This window comes from Haliaeetus albicilla, chromosome 17 (assembly GCF_947461875.1).
Source record: "Haliaeetus albicilla chromosome 17, bHalAlb1.1, whole genome shotgun sequence".
NCBI lineage: Eukaryota > Metazoa > Chordata > Aves > Accipitriformes > Accipitridae > Haliaeetus > Haliaeetus albicilla.
In genome coordinates this window covers 12,106,998-12,126,194 of record NC_091499.1, presented here as the reverse complement: position 1 = coordinate 12,126,194, position 19,197 = coordinate 12,106,998, and the positions used below count along the sequence as shown (strand labels likewise).

The following is a 19,197-nucleotide window of genomic DNA, read 5'->3' as shown; positions in this document are numbered from 1 at the left end:
CTTACTGAGGTTTCTAAAACTCGTTATTCACTTAAGAAAGGTAGTGATTTTGAAAGCTGTGGGGAAACTAACGTATAAATGTTGCAGATCAGAATGTCAAGCCTTAGCACAGCTTCCTGGCTTCTTATTGAAAGCTTCATGAGAGACATTTAAGACCATAATAATATTTTTATAATCTTGACCTACTGTAAAATCTTTTTTAATAATAAAAATGTGGCCAGTGTTTGATTGCATCACACTTACAGGTACATGCACTAAGTATAAATGTGTTGACATTCTTCTATATTCATGAAATAAATGTAAATGTAATCTCTTTTCTTTTAAGGAAATGATCATCGACAAGGTTAATGGACAAGTTGTCCCTCGATACTTGATATATGACATTATTAAGTTTAATGTAAGTACTTTCAGTTTTATTGCTTTTATCATTAGTTATTGATTCTCATTTCTGTTTTAATCTTATTTGTATAAGTAAGAGCTTCAGAGTAAATTTAAACACCAAAAGTGTTCAGGTATTTTGTAGCTCAATAACAAGAAATTAATCAGAATTAAGATTGAAAGCAGCCTTGTAATGGATGTTGATTTATTTCCACCTGCTCAAGAAAAGATGGTGGTTTGAAACAGTCTGCTAAACACTGTTGGAAAATTTCCTATTTCTAGAGCATGTTTGAACTATTTAGGCAGTGAAATTGAGAGGGGATGGAGAAGTTAGCCTGTAAGTGGTATATTTGTTACCAGAGCATCACAGTGCTTCATGTTAGGCTGCTCCATCACCTCTTTCTCAAATTTCTCTTTGAAACCAGGCAGCTGGTCCTCTGTTAAGTCCTCAACAGCAGCCTCTTCTGTTTACACTGGCTGTAGGGCAAATATATAATAAAGAAATATATTATGGAAGTTGTGGAAAAGGAGAAGCCTTTGTTGAAAGCTAGGAATGAAGTCTTTTTGGTCACAAGAAAGCTGTTAAGCAGTACAGAAAACGAGAAACTTTTTTTCTTTAAAGCAGCTTTCAAATACAGTAAAGGTTTGAACATCACCAAAGGGCTCTTATATGTTATCTTTTATAGATTTCTTTTTTTTCTTATATTGTTCCACCAAAAGTCATGATATATGTGGAATTTGAAGTTATTTAGGGTTTTTATGGCAGGGTCTCCTGCTGAAGCTTATTCGAAGAACTAACCTTGACAATGTGTTCCACTCATTAGCCCTTAATATGAAATAAATTTTCTAGTAATTTCTCTATTATGTCTAAGGAACAGAAAATGTCCTTCATGAAGGATCAATTTAACCGTATATATATCTCTCTATCTTTTTAAAACAATATTTAAAATAGTTTTGTGAAAACAAAGTATGTATTGGTTTTGGTTGGGATAGAGTTAGTTTTCTTCATAGTAGCTCATATGGTACTGTGGTTTTGCATTTGTGACCAGAACAGTGCTGATAACACAGGGATGTTTTTGCTCTTGCTGAGCAGTGCTTACACAGCCTCAAGCCCTTTTCTGTTTCTCATACTACCCTACCAGCGAGGAGGCTGGGGATGCACAAGAATTTGGGAGGGGACACAGCTGGGACAGCTGACCCCAACTGACCAAAGGGATATTGCAGACCATATGATGTTGTGCTCAGCAATAAAAGCTGGGGGAAGAAGGAGGAAGGGGGGACATCTGGAGTGACGGCGTTTGTCTTCCCAAGTAACCGTTATACATGATGGAGCCCTGCTTTCCTGGAGATGGCTTAACACCTGCCTGCTGATGGGAAGTGGTGAATGAAGTCCTTGTTTTGCTTTGCTTGTGTGCCCAGCTTTTGCTTTACCTATTAAACTGACTTTATCTCAACTCATGAGTTTTCTCACTTCTACCCTTTCAATTATTTTTCCCGTCCCATTCTGGGGGAAGTGAGTGAGCGGCTGTGTGAGGCTTAGCTACCTACTGTAGTTAAACCACAACAATGTGTTTAAATTTAGTCACTATACCTGTGACTAAATAGGCCATGGAAAAACACTCTAGTATCTGCTAATGCTTCTGGGAGAACAAAATTACTGTTTCAGTGTTCCTAACAGGACAAACAGTATTAGTAAACCACAGTGCATTTCAGACTTCCGTTACCATTGACTCTTCCAGACTTGAGTAAGATACTACTCAGCTCGAGTAGGCCACTCAGTGTAAGTAGGAATTGCAAATGTAGGCATGGTACTAGTCACCAAAAATGACTTTGGTATTGTTGGAAATGTTAGTCATTCTGTGACTTAGGACAGCTGCTTTTAAAAGCAATAGTTTGTGGAGAGTACATGTTAGATTAGGAATAGGAGCTTTTTGTTAACTCATTTTAATTCTGCATCTTGATTATCTTTTCTTCAACCTTTTCTGAAAAGTAGGTGTTAGTTTCCTGGATCCCTCCTATGATTAGGACTTTTCAGTAAGCAAAAATTCCTTGTAGGCTTCTGAAAAATATGATCTGCTATAACCACTTCTGGGTTCTCATTTTTCCTTTACATTTTCTTACCTATTCCTTTACCTGTGATTCTGTGACTATTTACCCTCGTGTCTTTACATGTCTCTGTTCTCACTTTGTGTCTAACCTGCCATTCACTCCTGTTACTTTCTCTTTGAAAACTAAATGTGAGGTAAGAAGTGTACAGTCTCCTTCCCTCAGTTTGGGATATGCGTATACTGTCCTAGCAAAATAACACTTTTTGAAAGTCATAATTATTTTGGTGAAACATTTTTGGGGTGGAATGGGAGGAAATGCTCATTTGTAGTGATGTGTCTGGACTTAACGTGAAGAATGCCACTTGGCAAACAGGAAAAATGATCAGGGGGTTTCCAGAGGGTTGTGAAGGTTTGGGAAAAGTCTGCTTTTGAGCAGGGCTGTAAATGCTTTAAAGCTTGTTTGGTTTTTTGTTTGTTTGTTTTTTAAATGCACTGGGAATGACAGAGAGGAGTTAGTTACTACGTGATACTATTCTAATGTCAGGGACAAATTAAGATAATGTTATCAGTATGAGTGCAAGCAGGGCTTCAGCTGCAAGAAGTCATTAGCAATGGTCCTACTACAAAGATTAAAAAGCACAGCAGTTTTTAGGTTAATTTTAGAAGCTTAATTACGAAAATGGGCACCCAAGGATGTTTGGCTTGGCAAGAAATGAACAACAGAATTTTATCACCAAGAGAGGTAAATGTATTCAAAACTTGTAACTGGCAAGAAAGGATAAATTCCTTTTAGGTTGTGTAAGTTAGATTTGTGTAAATTTTCCTAGCAGAGCTTCAAATCAAATGATTACACAAAGCATCAGTCCCATTTAAAAACAAAACATTCCCCCCACTTCTGAAACAAACAACCCCCCCGCTCCAAAAAAGGCCCTCAAACAACCTGACAGCTAGATGAGGTGCTTTGGAATTCAACATTGCTCGTTTTGATCTTGAATGTAGTTGTGTCTTCTGAAGGTGAACGGTGGAGTTTCTGTAGTCACTGTCCATCATGTGAGTTACAAGGTTTCCAGCATGTTCCCCATCTCATCCTCCACAGCGACTCAGCATACTCTGCTGTTAGAGATGCGACATTGCAGATGGGGAAATGTGAATACAAACCCCGTTGATGAACACCTTTGCTCAGGCAAACCTCACGTTTTAGTCAGGTCTAGTGAACTAGAGATATTTTCAGCTGACCTTATTCTTAAACGCTCAACCTATTTTGCTAGCTAAGAGTTACAAAGTTTTCTGGCTTTGTCAGAATATTCCTTCTGAAATATTGCATTCACAAATTCCACATTAAGTCCCAAAGACTTATGTGCACTATTAATACTGCTGAGAATTTATGTGTTAGGATGGCCACACTAACACAAAAATGCAGGTTAGTACTAAAATAAGGTATTATTTAGTTTTTCAGAATGCACCATATGTTTATAGTAAGATATATGTCAACTTGCACCCCTCAGAATGACTGTAAATGGTACAGTGACAGCTGTTAACATGTATACAGAAAAATCATGGAATTAAATTTTAGATCACAGTAAAATAATGTCATATAATTAAAAATTTCCAAGTGTACTGTAGTATCACTTTGAACTATTCTCAGTATATTTGGCCAGCATTATTGTCATGCTTCAAATTCGCAGTGTGCTCCATTCTTGTATTTATTTTAGTTCTTCATTACCTTGGTTTTAGGGAGCTAAATAGTGTTAAAATTCATGTTTGGAAGTGTAGCAGTTGAGACAGGGCAACCTTATCTCTGTTCTATGCCGTATTTCTCTGGCTTTTAACAAGGGGACATGTAGGACTGAGGACTGATACCTAAATGAAGCCAAAAATGTGTAGCCTGGCTTCTCTGTGTCTATGTTAACTAAATACCATGATCACTGTTGCCTTTTATGAACAGAAATTTTGAGAGGGTACGTTTATTCTTAAAGCTGTATGCTTAAAGTTTCAGCCTAAAACCCAAAGATCCCAATTTATAAATACTTGTATTCAATTTGGCCCTTGCAGCTCTGGAATTTGACAAGTTAAGTGTTTTCAAGACCAATGTCAATTTGAGATTTAAGAGGAGCAGTGGTCTGCTAGTAACAGATCAGCTGGGAGTAAAAGTAGCAGTTTTCATTTTATATACAATACTATGATTTTGGGAGAACATCATGGTGTCACGGAGCTCAGTGTCTCAGTACATCAGGGGATCTTTCTTCAGACGTAGTCAGGATTTCGCCTAAACATGACCCAGAGGAGGTAAGGAAGTCCCCTTAAACAAGGATGACGTGTTCATCAGGAGAGAATGGTAACAGAAACTTAACAGGGAGTAGAGGCTATCAAAATGAATGAAAGAGAATAGTGAGGAGAAAAAAGAGAACGTGAGTGGGCAAAGACCTACCTTTTACAAATTCCAATCCACATTGTTATCAGTGAGGCTTATTGTTACTTAGCTTTTTGATTTTGCTGTAGTGTATCAGGAGTAAACTACAGCAGCCTTTTAGAAAGAACCAAAGGAAACAGAGAATAGACTGATTGAAATATGTAGTGTATTTGGTTTCAAACGTCTACACAGGAAAAGTCTTAGGAAGAAGGAAGAATAAAAATTGCGTTTTGGTGATTGGGAGAGACCTGTACTGGAGTTCTTAGGGAAAACATGGAAATAATCTAGGCTGTCTCTTTCTTTGATAAATTTTGTATTGAATTCTGATGCTTATCACCTATAGCTGCTGCAAAAATCAGTCTTCAGGGATGTCGATGGAACCCTTTGACTTCATTTCTTCTAATCACTGTTTCTGTGACATCTAGTTTCTAGAAGCTTGTGGTAACACATCCCATTGTGTTACAAGAGATGCCTATGTCAGGAAAAACAAATGATTCTTCAGGAGATTTAAAAAAGGTTATTTTTTTAATTGTCATTTTCTTCAGTCTGAATCATGATGTTCGTTATTATTAATAGCAACTCAAAATATGACATTGCTGTCTCACTGCTTTCATCTCACATGCTAAAAACAAACTCATAGAAAGAAAACTATATGCTAGTGAAATAAGCCTGCCTTTTGACCTCAACTCTTTGAGGAAACCCAGAGCAATCCCTGCTTTTTCTTTTCTGCTTCACTTGGTTCTTTCTATGAAGAGCAACTCAAAGTATATGAAATCATCTCTCAAAGCCCATTCTGAGAGGCTGCATACATGTAAACTAATAAACAAAACTGTGCAAAGAGCAGGATCCCGCTACTGAAATTTTATCCTCTTTTTAAGTAGTTAAAATGGTCCCTGGCACAGTTTTGGCCCTGGCTGGCTACAGTGCTCTTGAGCAGTTCTCAAGAATAATTTAAAATTTAACATTGCTCAGGGACTGTTCTTGTCAGGTGTTCTGAGATGTTGTCATCCTTTTCTGGAGAGTGAGAGTATGAACACCGTCAGACAGCTGGTGGCTTCAGGAGCAGAGATGAGACCTTTGCCATGTTGATTCACCAGTGTAGATGTACCCAGAGTGTCTTCTAGTTCACTGACTTGGGGCTCACCTCTCTAAAGTTCAGAAAGTGCTGTTTTATGAAATGTCAGGTATTCTGCTAATAATGTGCCTTTAGGTGCTTAGGGCAGAGGACATGAAGGCTCCTTACATTGAAAAGAAGAGAGGGAATAAGGTGGAATAAAAAAATACTAGGATATCATGACATACAGCAGAATTCTGCTGTGGAGGGTAAAAGAAGATCCAAAAGCATAAAAACAAGTATGCCTCTTCTGCTTGTCTATGGAGAAGATGGCACCAATATGGGAAGGATGTCATTATCATGTGAAATGTTTCTAGAAGTAGAAGTCAATTGTAACACAGTCTATCTTTTCTTACAACCTAAATGGATTTTTTTCCTGAGAAGAATCTTTTCATTGAAAAATGACAAAGCATTTCTTAAAAATGCATGTATTTTTTTAGCTTTTAATAGGCTAATTGAGGGGGTTTTGTCCACATTTATGTCACTGGTTATGTGTGCGCTCCGCACACATGAAATCTGGATCTTTCATATTCCTTTGAACATAAAAGGCTAATGGCACCCAACATTCCTTACGGTGTTTAGTCTTAATGTGTACAGAGTTAAATCCCTGCAATGGCTGTTACTTTTCAGCGTCCTGATTTGTGTCTGTATGGAGTTGAGTTCATTATTACAGTAACTGTAGCTGTATAGCACTACCTCTTTCACCTGAATAGTGAATAAAAAGTTCAAATTTGGTGGGTAATTCTAGTGTAACAGAGGAAGCTCGCAATAGGATAATTAACAGTCCCAGAAGCAAATACAAGTAAATCCAAATCCATATTCATCACAAACAATGCACAAAAGAACATGTCTTCATTTTCCAGTCATCTTTTGAGACAGCTGTTCCTGAGAAACCTTGTTTTGAGAGGCTTTTTCTTAAATCATATTCAGTAGCTACGTGTAAATGTATAGACACTAGACTTAAGCAACTATTTTTTTCCTTAGTTAAGTAATAAAATGTAACACTAGTATAATGCAGGATCTAATTAATGCATTCTTAGCAAAGATGCTGAAAATTAATAGTACTTTCCTTTTCCTTTCTAACCCTGGCCTTTAAATTTTTAAACTCTAGCCAAGTTTTCATGAAACCAGATTGCAATGGTAAGAATAGACTGAATGCTTGAAAAAGAATAATGTTTTTAATGTTTAGAAAGGAGATAAAATTTTGATTAAATTTCCTAATACTCTGTGCATTAAATTAAGTCAAGATCAAGATCTCTTTAGTTGTCATTATGCATAACAATGTTATAGCCATTAGATAAAATTTGTCATGGTAAACAGATACACTGGTAATAAATCCTGCCCACAGCCACTGTGCTCATTGAATTCATGCATATGAAACTTTTTTGTTTTAAATCCCTGTGAAATATTACCATGTCTGACTTTTCCATTACAAACCTCATTTTAAAGTGATGTAAAGCTCATAGTACATGCTGTCTCTCATTTATTAGCCTATTGACCTTATCTTAAAAAGGTACTGTGAAAATTTTGCGGGCACAATTCAGAGATGCAAGTGTTTAATTGCATCTTTTCTGTTTACAAATGCACCTGGCTGCCAGTCACCCTTCTGCTCTTACTTTTAATTCTGAGATTATTCTCAAATAGTACCACGTCAAAACACGGATTTAAAATGCTTTCATTACTGCTAGTACTCTGGAAAATAAGGATGCCGTGCATGTGTTTACTCTTGCACCCTTTCTATTATTTCTTGTGAAGACATACCTAACACCCAAATATTTGTAACAGTGCTTTTGCTGTGTGTTACATTCTCAAAATCAGTGTATATCGCTTCATTCTGTCATGGCTCAGAGGTGTCAGGTAAATGAAATACAGAGCATCTACTCAATTATGTCTCGCTTTGCCTTCTGGTGTCACACTGAGCGAGATGCATTAAGATTGCTTTCTCCTTCTCCTCCCATTTTTATAATGGAGTTTACTGAGAGCAGGGGCAGCTTGGCCAGGTAATGTGTTTTAGTATTCTGTAGGCTCTATGGATAGGGTAGCATTACGGAATAGGGAGGACCACAAATGTTGGGCTAGGAGAGCTTGTAAGATGGAATCAACACAGTAAGGGAGTGATGCTGCAGAAGGGTCTGTGGAGATGGATGGACAGAAATACACCTCAGCTGGTTGTCTTCTTCAAAGTTTTTCTTGCCTTATTCCCCTTCCCTGTTGGTCATCTTTCATTCATTATTGAAAACCTGACTTGTATGTCTGAGCAGCAAAATTTGCAAATCTCCTTACCTATTCTGTAAACTTCCAAAGAGAGAATTTGTGCTTTCTTCCCTGTTGCTCCTTGTGCTTGAGTAAAGTACATATACAACTGAAAAGCAGCATTTTTATGCATTCTTGCATCTGTCTTTTAAAACTCTCCTTTGCTCTGATGCCTCCAAAAAGTAAATTATTGCTGAAGAATGATAACTAGTACATGCTGACCAGGTTATCTTTGGTGATTTTGTGTTCTTCATTTTCTATTTTTTGTCTAACAAGCTGCTTGTTGTTGGGCTGCATTCTTTAGCATTGTAATTAATTTGAAGGTTGGCTGTTTTACTTGCTGGTTAGTGTGTGTGAAAAATACATCTGAATTCTTCTTTTCCCTTCTATCTCTGAGTTAGATCCTCCTTTTCCCAACCCAGGGGGCACTATGGGTCGCAGTGAAAGTGGTTTGTTTTCCACATTTTCCAAAATAAAGAATGCTTAATGGAACATTATATAAAAGCAAAGGGAGTGTATTAAATTTTGTCATGTCTTGTTTTATTCCCCAAAGGTAAATGTTTCCATATCCTAACATGAAGCATGTCTCATGAGAACCTTTTTGAATGGCAGATTATTGCTAGTATAATTGTCAGGGGAAGAGGTACAAAGTGTTACTCCTGGGACAGATATACGTGAACAAGTAGCTCTCCAAGAGCAGCTTTAGAGGTTGCTGTGATACAAAATCCTTTATATTTTTCAGGTGTTCGAGTTCTGTAGGTTTTGTTCTTTCTTGCTTACTCTGATGTGACACTTTTTCAGCAAACTGTGAAACCTGTTAGAAAAAACACAAAGTGAGACTTAGAAGTTTAAGTTGCATTGTAAATGAAAATAACACTGAACTATTTCAAACCTTATACAATTCAGAGAATAAAGTCCACAAACTTTGTTCTTAGAAGGTCTCTTTAAAGAGCTTTTCTCAGTATTTTTACTAAAGTTTTCTGTCTTTCACATTTTTAGCCTTAAAAGACCTCACTTTTTATTTGCAATATTTTTTTATCTTCTTGTTGTGCTAGGAACTGTAACATATGATTAAATAGAAAAACTGTCTCCCTCAGCTTGCAATTTATAACAGTCATTCCTATAGGAACTGCCAGGTGGACTTAAACTGAACTTCTGTCTTGGGCAAATATTCAGATCTCTCAAGAATCTGGCAGTCATCACAACTGAAGTGGAAAGTGTGAAAAACCTTATAGTGGGGCAGGTTTTCTGGTTACATTATCATGACCAATTTCTTAACTACTGGGAAGGAAGTCTAACACAGGAATTTTTTTTTTGGTCCAGTATATTTCAAAACAGGAAAAACTATAGGCAAAATCAAGGATGGTTGGGGGGATATCATATAGAAGCAGTGGGAGTGTGTTCAAATGTTGTCATGTCTTATTTCCCAACTTAGTTTTAATTCCTTGTTTTCTAAAATTACTGTAGCTGTAATATTTAATATTTTCAGTTTTCTCCCTCTTGCCTTCCCATCTTTCTCCTGTTTCTAGGGGAAAAGAACTAAAGAAAAAAATAATCAAAGTTAATCAGAAGAATGTACCAAATCTAAAGTAACTATTTAATTCAGGATAGGTTTTATGAAGGTGAAAGCAGGACCTCTGTAATATTTTCTTTTCCATGGCTAATATGTTTGAATAACCCGAGTGACTGTTGTGGTCTAGGACAGAAGTGAAGGCGGTATTTTCATCCTTTTTAGCATATTTCTCTTATTTAAAAGAAATATGAAGAAAAATGCCACTTTTCTTTTGAAATGAGTATAACAGTAATTAATCAGTATTTCTTACTCATAAGCTAACCATGCACACAATGAACTAGATATCTTAAAGACAGATTGTGTACTGAAGTTATAGATTTTTTACAAGTCTTAAGGAGTATAACATCTATTACAAGCAGATACTTAATTTTTAGTTCTGTCATGGTTTAGGAAAGGTAGGTGGTTCTTTTTCCAAGATAGTATTTGTGAATCAGTGCTGATTGTTACTATTTTTCCTCTTTTCTAGTTTTTAGGAGACTTTATACTTGCTGTACTAGGCAGTCTTATTTTAAATACTATGAAGTTATTCATATTCTAAAAAAATCACCGCCACAATATTTTCTAATATGAAATGCCCCGAATAATGTCTTTAAGATGTGGGAGTTTTCCCATGGTTCTTTAATTCACTGGAGTGATAGTTCTTTGTCATAAAGACAGTCCTGTAAAAACTCAGCAATAGCTATTCTTGTGAAGAGTCACTGTAAGTCTACCAGTCCTGGCTGGTAGAAACGAAGAAAGTGTGAGTAGGGTAGAAGCAGAAAGAGGAAATACTGACTGAACCATCTAGTATCTGTTGCAATTAAGGTAAGAATGCCTCCATACTATGTGCAACAACAGTACTAGGAAAAATATTTGGAAAAACCGGAAGCAGTAAAGGCCTGTGTTCAATATTGGACTTTGCAGATAGCCTAAATTCAGTGCAAAATAAATTATTTAAATTTATATTCCCCTGGGAGAATCATGTGCAGTCTTTTTTGTGTATAAATATCTGATGATGATGATGGCAAATCTATTTTCTAGTTATGGGTTATTAGAATTATGACTTTTACTTCTGTAATTAAAATAGGAAGTTCATGTACTCCTCAGATTGCTTGGGGGGAGGCAGCCAGTCTAGACAGAACATAATTCCTTTTGGTTTTAATCATTTACATCCCAGTAAAATCCCCTTATTGAGTTCTGTTTTTGAAGGCTCAGGAGGATTTATAAGGATTATAAAGATCCTAAATGAAGCCACTGTACATGTAATCAAACAATGAATTGGACTGAGTTGTCTGTGCTCCTGAAATAGCTGCTACTAAGCTTTTGGTGCCTAACTGGAGCTTTGTTTTCAAAAGAGAGGGCTTAGGTGTTCGTCTATGGTAGATGCTCATTTCCATGAATCTGCCTCTGTATTACACAGCATTAATGGTGAGAATCATAATTCAGTCACTTCAACTTATCATAAATGTTCTGCCTTACATGTGTTACCTTTACACTGGTGAAGCAAACTTCTCATCCACTTGTAGTTATAAGGTTTTATGGTTTTTATCTTGTATTTGTATTCTATTTTGAGCAATCCAATGAGAAGAAGAGTGAGAAAGGGAGCAATATTTGTAGTACGATCTACTTTTTCTGGTTTGATCTTATCTGTTTAGTCACAGTTTTGACAGTCCTGTTTCATTCAAGTTATGTTGTTAATAAAAAAAAAAGTGTGGAGCTATATTTGTATGTTCTATTAGGTCTTGATGTTTATGCATGGGCTACAAACTTCTTTCCTTTGTTGATTCATACATATTTGAATTTCTTTTCAGTGTGGGTTTTTTGGATTTTTTTTTTTTTAAAGGAAATTCAAATAATTCAATACATGTCTTAAGTAATCTTTTTAATAGGTCTGATTCCCCAAATCATTTTCGTTCTGTGATAAATGAAAAGGATATTCCATTTTATAAGCTGACAACATATAAATAGTAATTATGTTCCTGCAGCATGTTGGTTGAATTGTTACAATTGAAACAATACTTCACACGCTGTACCTCATTGAAGCCAAGAAAATTTTAGAAACCATTTTGAAACTGCTAAATTCCTTGTCATTCCCATATCTGTTTTGAATATTTGAGTGATAAAAGTTAGAAAAAAACAAATTAAAAAATGTATTTTCAGATTATAATTGTTGTCTTGCCTTTTGCCTTTTAGAAATTAAAAACTTAGGAGTCATAATTCTACAAAATTTTTCATTTCTCTAATACTTTACTTTTAGTCCTGTTTTAAAAAGAAAACATTGGAAATGAAAAAAACCTTTTAGGTGATTGAATATAATAATAATCTTATTTGGAGGAGGAAACAGCACCTTCAGATTGTTTTTACATAAAGCTATTTTTATAAAAAAAAAAGAAGCAGCATCTATCAAACCACGGTCAGAAGAAATACATGCCATATCATTAGTAAAAAATGCAAAATATTAGACTGCATGGTCTTCAGAAGATGGGAGAACTAATAATGGGCTTTCATTGGAAATGCAGATGTCAGCTGTGGGTGCCTTGAATTGTCAATAATAATGTTAAACACAGGGTAGAATATCAGCCTGAGCTTATTCTTTATTCTCTTGAAATCATTAAAGCTAAGACAGTTGTGACATATGTTCTGCTATGGCTCAATAAGTGAAGATGTGTGTGGAACGTATATGCGTGTATGTGCTGAATTATTCATGTCTAAGTTACTGCTCTGGGGAAGCAAATGGAGTGTGCTTTGCTGGCAGGTAGACTTCAAACCATATCTCATGGAGGAAGAGAATAAACATTCTCAGTTTATCCTGGCCCAAACTAGTTACCAACTGTGTACGCAGGCCCAGGCATTATTTCTCTTTTTACTATAGCTGCATTGGGAAAATGCCAGATAAATATAAAATTCTAAGAGAAAGTACTTTTATGGGATTTAGCACCTACATACCCTGTTTTGTTATCTGTACTGCATCCACCTAGGTAAAGGACTTTCCATGTAAGTCTCACTGAATTTACTGAGCTGTAGCCACAAGGTCAACCTTAGAGGCAGGGGAAGGGACACTTAAACCTAGAGGGTGATGGTACCTCCTCAGGTGTGCCTTTCTCCTTGTGTGTCTTGTTGTTGTTGGTTGGTTGGTTTTTTTTAGTTCCTTTCAGCAAATAAATTGCCTTCCCCCGCCCCCTCAAGATAATGGATATTAAATGAGCTACAGACCCTGTTTTTTTAGTATTTTTAAACATTTATTTCTTTTGTGGTACACTAGGTTCTTATGTGATTTACTATGTATGGGTTCTGTTGGGAAGTTAATTTGAAATATTGTAAGTTTAAATTTAGAAATGTTCAACCCTGGGTGGATTTCAAAGTTCTGTAGAAATCTCATTTTATGTTTTGACGATGTGTGGAGGATTGTGTTAAAATCAAAATCATATTTTAAAGTGTCACATCTATTGCAAACCCACGTCATGCTGTGACCTCTTGGTGCAATGCACAGGGTTTCAACAGGTGAAGGGAATTCAACTGCTCAAGGAAGAGGTGTTGATTCAACAGATGACTCCTCTCTTGAGGCTTGTCTAAACGATATTTTGCTTCAGGATACTTTTTAATTACTGTGAGGGGGAAGTGTAACTTTCTAACATAGATAGGAAACACATGCTACTTGTTAATTTTGTTTCATCCTTTGCTAACAAACTTATTTTAGGTTAAAAATGTCTAGAACAGAAATTATCATCTAATGTACTCCAGTAACTACGCTGTTAGGCAGTGGTGACCCTCATCCTCCTCAGATAAGTAAAAACTTACATGTTGAAATAAAATCTCAAACGTCTGAATGCTTAAATTAATAAAACATCTATATTGCCTAAAATCATACTAATATTTGTTGCCTGGGTTTAGATTATATATACATCAATGTCTTCTTTTTGGACAGCTTTTAAATGTGTGCTTTATATATGTCGTGGTTTAACCCCAGCCAGCACCTAAGCACCGTGCAGCCACTCACTCACTTCCCCCCCCAGTGGGATGGGGGAGAAAATCAGGAAAAGAAGTAAAACTCGTGGGTTGAGATAAGACCGGTTTAATAGAACAGAAAAGAAGAAACTAATAATGATAATGATAACACTAATAAAATGACAACAGCAGTAATAAAAGGATTGGAATGTACAAATGACGCACAGTGCAATTGCTCACCACCTGCCAATCGACACCCAGTTAGTCCCTGAGCGGCGATCCCCACTCCCCCCAGTTTATATACTGGGCATGATGTCACATGGTATGGAATACCCCTTTGGCCAGTTTGGGTCAGCTGTCCTGGTTGTGTCCTGTGCCAACTTCTTGTGCCCCTCCAGCCTTCTTGCTGGCTGGGTGTGAGAAGCTGAAGAATCCTTGACTTTAGACTAAAGACTACTTAGCAACAACTGAAAACATCAGTGTGTTATCAACATTCTTCGCATACTGAACTCAAAACATAGCACCGTACCAGCTACTAGGAAGACAGTTAACTCTATCCCAGCTGAAACCAGGACAATATACTAAATAATATCTTCCTGTATTTGTCAAGGTCTGCAAATTATTTATTGCAGCCTACATTACCCTCCTACTTATTTGCTAAAAGCTAGGATTTTACCACTTGAAGGTTTTGGATCTGTCTGGGATAAATACATTGTATATTAGCAGCATTTTTTGTAATTGCAGCAAGTGTCTAATAACAAAGAAAAAGCCCTCCTCCTCCAATATTGCTTTTATTCAGTATGTCCTTGATTAAAATTCAATGTTATGTTAATTTTTTTTATTGCTAATGTTCCGTGCTTTTGGGAGAATGAAATATTCCTTAACTTCTTAGTTTAGTTGGCTGATGCAGAAGTTGCTTGGCAGCAGCATCTGTGTTTTCCCATCTCATATAATCTTCTGTCGGCCTGGCTCTGACCTTTATATGATGGAACCTAGTGGTAATATACTCATGTGCTTGACAAGCTTTGAAATAAAAATATATGATTGGCAGAGCTGCAGGAAATAATTGGTTGTAAGTAGATGTGAGAAGTGAAAGGATTATTTAAAGGAAAAGAAAGTGGTTCAGCTGGTTTATGATGCATATGAAGTCGTCTCAGCTTTTAATTTAACTATTAAGGGATTGAAATAAATTTAAGTCACTATGTGAAAGCATTTTTGAATGAATCATTGTAAAGAAGCTCTCTAAATAACTTTACTGCTTATTGGAAGCTCAAATATTTGAAACATTAATTAGTTCCTTTGCTCTTTCAGACCTACTCATAAAATGTGGCTCAGTGGAAAAGCTACTGTAGGGAAGAGAGCATGTGCACTAGATCTTGCTGAAATTTGCCTAGAGAACAGTTTATGGTGTTCTTAGAAATAATAAAAAATATGTATACACATTTCCCAGGAAATAATTCTTCAATCAGTTTTCAGTCAGTTGTTACTGAGGTCAAGATGTGTTTTCTATGTTTTAATTAGATATACAAACCAGGACAAGCTCAATCACTGTATAGATGACTTCTCCGGTATGCTGTACATGGGGGAAGAAAGAAGGAAAGAATGATTCTCCAGAATTTTGTGTACGGCCCTTAAAATTCTGTAGATCATGCAGCCGTATTCTGCAATGAATCAATAAAGAGTGAGCCACTCTCTTGCCTTTTAGATTTTCTCATACTCTTAATTTTCCATTCATTTGAATGGCTCTTTACTAGTAACACCTCCATGTATGAAATGAAAGCGACAGTGTAGGCAAAGTTAACAGCCAGATAGGCTTCCTTCTTCTTCACAAGCATGGATCAATGACCAGAGATTAGGAGACATTTCACCCATGTTGTCACTGGCTTTGTGCAGAATGTGCTTCCCCACCAAGAGATGGTGGCTGTGCTGCCTCTCTTTGTATAGTTTGAAGCTGAGTCCTGTAAGAAAGTGGTTGTGGATTAATGTGGTATGGGAGCAACACATAGTTCTTAAAGCTGTTGCAATGAACAATTGAGGACTTCTCATAGAGATCTAGTAAGGAAAGAAATATGAGAGAAACTTAATGCCTTTTTGGGAGCATGAGATGCAGAAGATTTTGGTGAAAGCCAGGATGAGTTTGGGAAGAACTTGATTAAACTCATGTTGGTCTAAAACTAGCATTCTGTTTTTCTCCTAATTAAGATATCTGTGCAGATACTACTCATTCTCTTACTTCGTATGCGTCACCAGGAGGTCATTTTGCCATTTATTTCCTTCGCATTCTTTTGGATTGACCAGTTCTGATTCTATTTGGTGTGTGTTAGAGCAGGGCTTTTTTCCTTTTAGATTCTCTTTCCATTTCTCTTCTATCTGTGTTTAGTACAGGGAATACCCAGTTGATGGTTCTCCTGCTCATTGGTACCACTGCCATTGATGATTAGAGTCCTATGTTTTCCCAGTTTCCTGTGCTCATTGCTTTCAGCTTTTGAAAAATTCTGGTTTTGAAGCCAGAGCTCTGCGAGCTTATTTTCTGTGGACTGTGAAAGGGATGGTTTTTGAAAATTATTTTTTTGTGTGCATGGGGTGGCAAAATGAGGGATGATCTCATGCAAATAGCCTCCAATGCTGTATCGTCCTTGTAATGATGCGAATCTATGAGTTTTGTGCCTTATTGCTATGAAAGTGGCATGTCTGATTGAAACTAACTTTAGAACTTATAAGTTGCCAGTTGCTTATTTCCTCTTAGTGATATCCACAGTGTGTTTTCCTCACTGTCTAGTGCTCAAAATATAATAAACTCCATTACAAGCAATTATTAATCTGACAAACACGCATTTTAAATGCTCACACTGATCTGGTGCAATGCATCAAATGTATAAAGAGCAATGTAAAGCTGCTGTTTTATTTCAGGTCTTGAAAGGTCAGAGTACACCACTGAGACTTAGAGAAGGGCTTTTACTACCTTTTGGTGACCAAGCCATCACATATCTTGCAGGTTTTTGCAGCCACTGTTTAGTGGCACATTTTCCAACTGTGGCTATATTTTTCTCTTTTCTGTGACAGCAAAGTGAACGTTTACATAATTAATGCTTCTTTCAAGGCATCAATATAGTACATTTAAAGGAATGAGTTTGCTTAACTGTGTAAATCGCATTGTTGTGTTGTATTAAAAGTATTATGAACAAAATGAGCTAAATTATTTCAGAGGAAGACTATGTGGAAAAATATGTAGCTGCTATATCCAAAGTTATAATTAGGGAATTGTCGTGGTTTAACCCCAGCCAGCAACTAAGCACCACGCAGCCGCTCACTCACTCCCCCCCATCCAGTGGGATGGGGGAGAAAATCAGGAAAAGAAGTAAAACTCCTGGGTTGAGATAAGAACGATTTAATAGAACAGAAAAGAAGAGACTAATAATGATAATGATAACACTAATAAAATGACAACAGTAGTAATAAAAGGATTGAAATGTACAAATGATGCGCAGGGCAATTGCTCACCACCCGCCGACCGACACCCAGCCAGTATCCGAGTGGCGATTCCCTGCCCCCCCACTTCCCAGTTCCTAAACTAGATGGGACGTCCCATGGTATGGAATACACTGTTGGCCAGTTTGGGTCAGGTGCCCTGGCTGGGCATGAGAAGCTGAAAAATCCTTGACTCTAGTCTAAACACTACTGAGCAACAACTGAAAACATCAGTGTTATCAACATTCTTCACATACTGAACTCAAAACATAGCACTGTACCAGCTACTAGGAAGACGGTTAACTACATCCCAGCTGAAACCAGGACAGGAATGTTTAGATTATTTTGCTTAACTTTAAAGGTATTTAGGTATTTAACTCATATATGCTTGAATACGTATTTTAAGTTTTTATCTTTCTATGAACTTTGATTTGATTAAACCTCTTACAGCCTGAGACGAATGCTTCAAAACCGAGTATTTGGCAAGAACATGTAGTGATTTAATACTATTTTTATGTATCTGTGTGATTCTAAATATTGTGTAAGGAAAACTGAGGCTGTTGAAATAATTTGGTGTTTGGTTTTAAACTGATTTTTGTAACTTGGCAGGGACAGCCTGTTGGAGACTGTGATTTTAATGTTCGACTTGCATGTATAGAGAAAGAGATTATATATCCACGACATGAAAAGATGAAAAATGGTCTTATCGACAAAACACAGGAACCATTCAGTGTTCGAAACAAACCGTTTTTCGATATCTACACTTCAAGAAAGGTAAAGTTTATTTCAGTTGTTATGTTGTGGTGCTGAAGGCAGCAAAGCAGTGTTGAGTATAGGTTTCCCTTAGCTTTTTTACCTTCCAGTGAGTTCCTCTGCTAACCGAGTGTTCAGCAGTGCTTGGGGGGTGATTGGCAGTTTGGGGTACTCTGAAAAGTGGTTTTAGGCTACCCATTCGTTCTGAATTACTATTTTGCCATGTTTAAAACCTGTACTTTGACAAAACATAATTCTTTAGTTTCATAATCTTGAGTGATGATATAGAAGTTAATAGCTTTAAGTCTGAAATGTCTCTGAGCTCAAGGGAATGCCTGAGAGCTATGTTGTTTACACTTTCCTCCTTCATAGGTAAGAATATAATCTTTTTACTTCTAGTCCCCATTTGGCCATAGTATAAGAATCATGAGTTGTGCCTGAACTCCCACTTCATGTTCAGCAGTGGTTACCAAGAGCCCATTCTACTTAACATCTCCACATTTTACTTATTAAAATACTGCCTTAGGTCTTCTGAAGTAATGCATATGACTTGCAAATATATATATGAGTTCCTGTCCTTCATTGTGCACTCTTCAGTATAGACATATCCTAACATTCTGTAAAACACTTTTATTCTCTTCTGTGAGTTAAATGGCTTCTGGATAATACTTTCTTCTAGAGGAACCCGTTTTTCTCAGCAGTGCTGTTAGAAGTAGTCCCGTGTCTCATCAACACACAACAATGAACATCAGATTGCCAGCTTCCATTTGCTTTTGTCATTTCCTTAACCCTGTAGCAGGTGATGAATCTCGCCCCAAGAGGAGCAGTAATTGTACTTTGGCTAACCAAGAGTGCCTGAAAAGTAAATAAGGAGATAAGGCACAAGCTGGACTTTAAAAAAAAAAAACTGGCAGAAAGTAGCAGTCTTTGGAAAGTTTAAATCATGAACAATTCTACCAGACGTTTGTGTGGATAAAGCACTTATAAATGTTTTGATTGCTTCTCTGTATTTGTGTTGTTGCATTTTTGGGTTGTCTATTTAAGATCAACATTGTAGATTTTGAAGTAGATTTTTCGGGGGGGGGGAAAGGCTGTTTGTCTAGGACACATAACTTTGAGCTTGAAATTAAAAGAAACAAAAAGGAACACATCTTAAAAATGGTTTCTTAAATAAATCTATAGTTTCTTGAAGTGTTCTGAAGTTCCAGGTTATTCAACCTCATTTAAAATCACAGGAAGAACATGGTTGGAAGCATCCTAGAAAAATTTCTAGGTA

The 19,197-nt window shown here is 36.7% G+C and overlaps 1 protein-coding gene across 2 annotated transcripts in view; it reads left to right on the top strand.

The window, feature by feature from the left end:
• The window catches only part of RNGTT (RNA guanylyltransferase and 5'-phosphatase), a 186,455-nt gene that overhangs the window by 56,099 nt on the left and 111,159 nt on the right, over positions 1 to 19,197 (top strand). For both annotated transcript variants that reach the window (XM_069804842.1, XM_069804843.1), the window contains exons 10-11: positions 326 to 397; positions 17,778 to 17,942. In XM_069804842.1, coding sequence (XP_069660943.1) covers positions 326 to 397; positions 17,778 to 17,942 — 237 coding nt within the window. The remainder of the gene's footprint in view (positions 1 to 325; positions 398 to 17,777; positions 17,943 to 19,197) is intronic.